The sequence below is a fragment of the Anneissia japonica genome, unplaced genomic scaffold (genome assembly GCF_011630105.1).
Source record: "Anneissia japonica isolate Jap-2015-1 unplaced genomic scaffold, ASM1163010v1 scaffold6417_len956965_cov193, whole genome shotgun sequence".
NCBI classification, from domain to species: domain Eukaryota; kingdom Metazoa; phylum Echinodermata; class Crinoidea; order Comatulida; family Comatulidae; genus Anneissia; species Anneissia japonica.
In genome coordinates, this window is record NW_022713977.1 from 938836 (window position 1) to 942283 (window position 3448).

General features: G+C 31.7%; 1 protein-coding gene across 1 annotated transcript in view; it reads right to left on the bottom strand.

Moving 5' to 3' along the window:
• The window catches only part of LOC117108849 (arylsulfatase A-like), a 66430-nt gene extending 64897 nt beyond the window's left edge, over positions 1 to 1533 (bottom strand). The window contains exon 1 of the mRNA XM_033251017.1: positions 1332 to 1533. Within this exon, the coding sequence (XP_033106908.1) occupies positions 1332 to 1533 (202 nt within the window). The remainder of the gene's footprint in view (positions 1 to 1331) is intronic.
• Positions 1534 to 3448: the final 1915 nt, after the last annotated feature.

Consider the following 3448-nt stretch of genomic DNA (forward strand, 5'->3'; position numbering starts at 1 on the left):
TGGTAAAGAAGCCCTCCATTTGGTAATGTTAACTGTAACTTGCAATAAATACAAATAAAATAATAATATACCCCGTTACATCCCCCTTCCTGTTTTAGACTGCTCTGTAGTCTGTTGCAAATATGAATTAAAATTTCACATAACGTACTTCAGGCTATCACATAAGACCTAATGTCTTTTGTTTCCTAACCTGAAAGAATAAACATCACTCATAATATTCATCAATTGCTATCAGCGTAAATCCTGATACTTAATATCACTTCAGGATCCTGTTAATAACAAAATTACATATAAAACATCAACATCAAAATATACATTAATCATTATAGGTCATAATATATATAAATAAATATATATATATAATACATATATATAATTTTAATTTTGGGTTTTTCCCATTTGCCTTTTAAAATATATATATATATATATATATCAAACAATTCCTTAATTTGATTAAAGACGCATTTACATACTAAAATACTTAACTATCTTATCAACTGAAATGACTAGATAATTCAAGCTCTACTTAAACCATCGGCATTACCATTAGTACGGTAACCACTTTTTTATACACAAGTTCATAATTACATAGTTGTAGCGCTAATGACCATCTTATCAATAATAATAATAATAATAATCTTATCTCATCAATCTTATCATCATCTTATTGGAAGTTTTCATTTTATCCAAACAGCTTAGAGATTTATGATCAGTGAAGATTACTTTCTACCATATAGGTAATGCTGTCCAAAATCTATTAATTATTATATTATATTATTATTAAATTCTTTATTAATTAGTTATGTAAGCGTTAATGACAAAAATACTAAGTCAATTATTTGTTATATTCTAATAATTATATAATAATATATAAGATTTGTATTATATAAATATATTAAATAAATTATCAATACAAATATTTGTTAAATTACTTATTTAAATAAATTAAATTAGTATATAATATTCTAATTGAGGTTTACTGGGACATGATACATTGTCAAGTGATCACAACATTTTATCCATTCTCAAATACAGTTAGGTGACACCGTTCGTAAGCACGCGGCAAAAAAAAAAAAAAAAAAAAAAAAAAAAAAAAAAAATTGGTTCGTGTGGGAATCGAACACACAACCACCAGGTTTGCTATTCATTATCCTTTGTACTGGCGCTTGAGTTTTGAACTGCTGACTGTGTTTTTCTGACTCTGTTTTTTGCACTAATGTTATATCGTCATTGCGGACTTATAAAATCAGCTCCGAGTTTTGCACTGCTGACTCGAAGTTTAATACTACCACATGAATTTTTTACTGCCGCTTGTGTTGTGCACTACTGACTGTGTTTTGCACTGCTGACTCTGAGTTTTGCACTGCTGTCTCTGCGTTTTGCACTGCTAACTCCGTATTTTGCACTGCTGCCACTTGTACTTTGTCCTTGTGGCGTTACATAGTAGAATGCCTTGCTAAGATCAATGAAGATACAAATGGGGGTTTCGTCAATGGCAATACGAAATTTCTTAATGAGATAAAGTACAGCCATATACGTTGAACCCTTCTTAAGAAAACATTAATATCATTGATAATGTTTTATTTCTCAACATACCAATAAATCTGTTATAAATTATTCGTTCAAGAATATTAGAAATAGGAGATAAAAATAGATATAGGCCTATAATTATTTAAAACACTTTTGTCTCCTGATTTGTACATTAGATAAAGTCTTGCAACTTTAACTCTCCCACTAGGGTTTTTTCAGCATACGAGTTACAAGAGAATGCCGAGTTGCTAACTCGGAAAACTCGGCAAAAACTCGTAGGACGATTCGGAAAGCTCAGAGAGGACTCTTACCTACTCGTAGCAGCTCTGAACTCGTGGCGCTAATTTTGAACATGTTCAAAATTATCGCCACGAGTAGATAACTCGTAGTAAACTCGTAGGTAGCACGTAGAGTATTCGGGGTACTCTTACCTAACTCGTACACTACTCTGGATACTCGTCGGCGGTTTTGTCATCTACGAGTTTGATGCGAGCACCCAAAAACGAGTACGAGCGCACCGAGTTGGCTCGTACCTAACTCGTATCTAATTCGGTACAAACTTGTTACGCTCGTAATAATCTCGTAGTTAACTCGGTGGTCTGCTCGGCATAATTCGTACGTAACTCGTAACCAACTCCATAAGTCGTACCTCACTCGTAGCTATCACGTAATAAGCTCGTATAGGTCCTTTCCAAAGATCACGAGTTTTAACTCGTAGAAATCGTACGACTCTTAGGTGAAATAAACCTAGGTGGGAGAGGGGTTAACATGGAAGCTACCCCAGTGCAGAGAGACAGATTGAATATATGACTGATAAGAGAAGCAGTAGATGGGATAATACACTTAAGAATGTTACCAGTAATTTCATCTGCACTTTTAGAATTTCAGATACAATGTTGATTATTTCTTCCACATCAGTAGGTAGAAGAAAGAATAAATTAACAAAGTTTAAATTCAAATAATCATTAAATAATCATTACTGTTACATTTTTATTAGCGAGTTTGACACCAATTGTACTAAAGTGTAAAGTGTGTAAAGTGCATCAGAGACATTAGTGGTGTCTGCACTAGTGTCAGTATCCGTAAAATAAATAGCCTAAGTAAGTAAGTAAGTAAGTATTTATTTATTTATTTATCTATTTATTTATCTATTTATTTATTTATTTATATATCTATCTATTTATCTATTTATCTATCTATTTATCTATCTATCTGTTTATCTATCTATTTATCTATCTATTTATCTATCTATTTATCTATCTATCTATTTATCTATCTATCTATTTATCTATCTATTGATCTATCTGTCTATCTAGCTGTCTATCTATCTGTCTATCTATCTATCTATCTGTCTGTCGGTCTGTCTGTCGGGCTGTCGGTCGGTCTGTCGTTCTGTCTGTCTGTCTGTCAGTCTATCTATCTATTTATCTATTTATTTATTTATTTATTTATTTTTTGGGGGCTGGTAGGAACTGTGATTGAAAAAATACAATATTGCTGTTTCCATTTAATACAAGCGATGGACTGGCTTGTTGAAAAAAGTGCGCAAGCGATGGACTGTCTTTTTGTATCCTAGAGTATTTTGTTCAGGATTGCTGCTGACGGAGTGTATTGGTTTATTGAAATCATAAAAAAGTGAACTGTACAACACGGAACATTGAACAGAAATGACTTCGGATGGTTGGAGTAACATTTGATTTTTGTTGACTGCTCCGTATAATATTTTGGAGCATTGCTTATTATACGAAATAGTTTGCATGAGATACTAATTGATTCATGTATTAAATAGTTTGCACGATATTCATATTTCTGTAACTTGTTATAAATTAATTGATTTGCATGAGATACTAATTCATGTCATGAATGAAATAGTTTGCATGATATTCAAATTTATAACATATTATGAATGAAATGATTT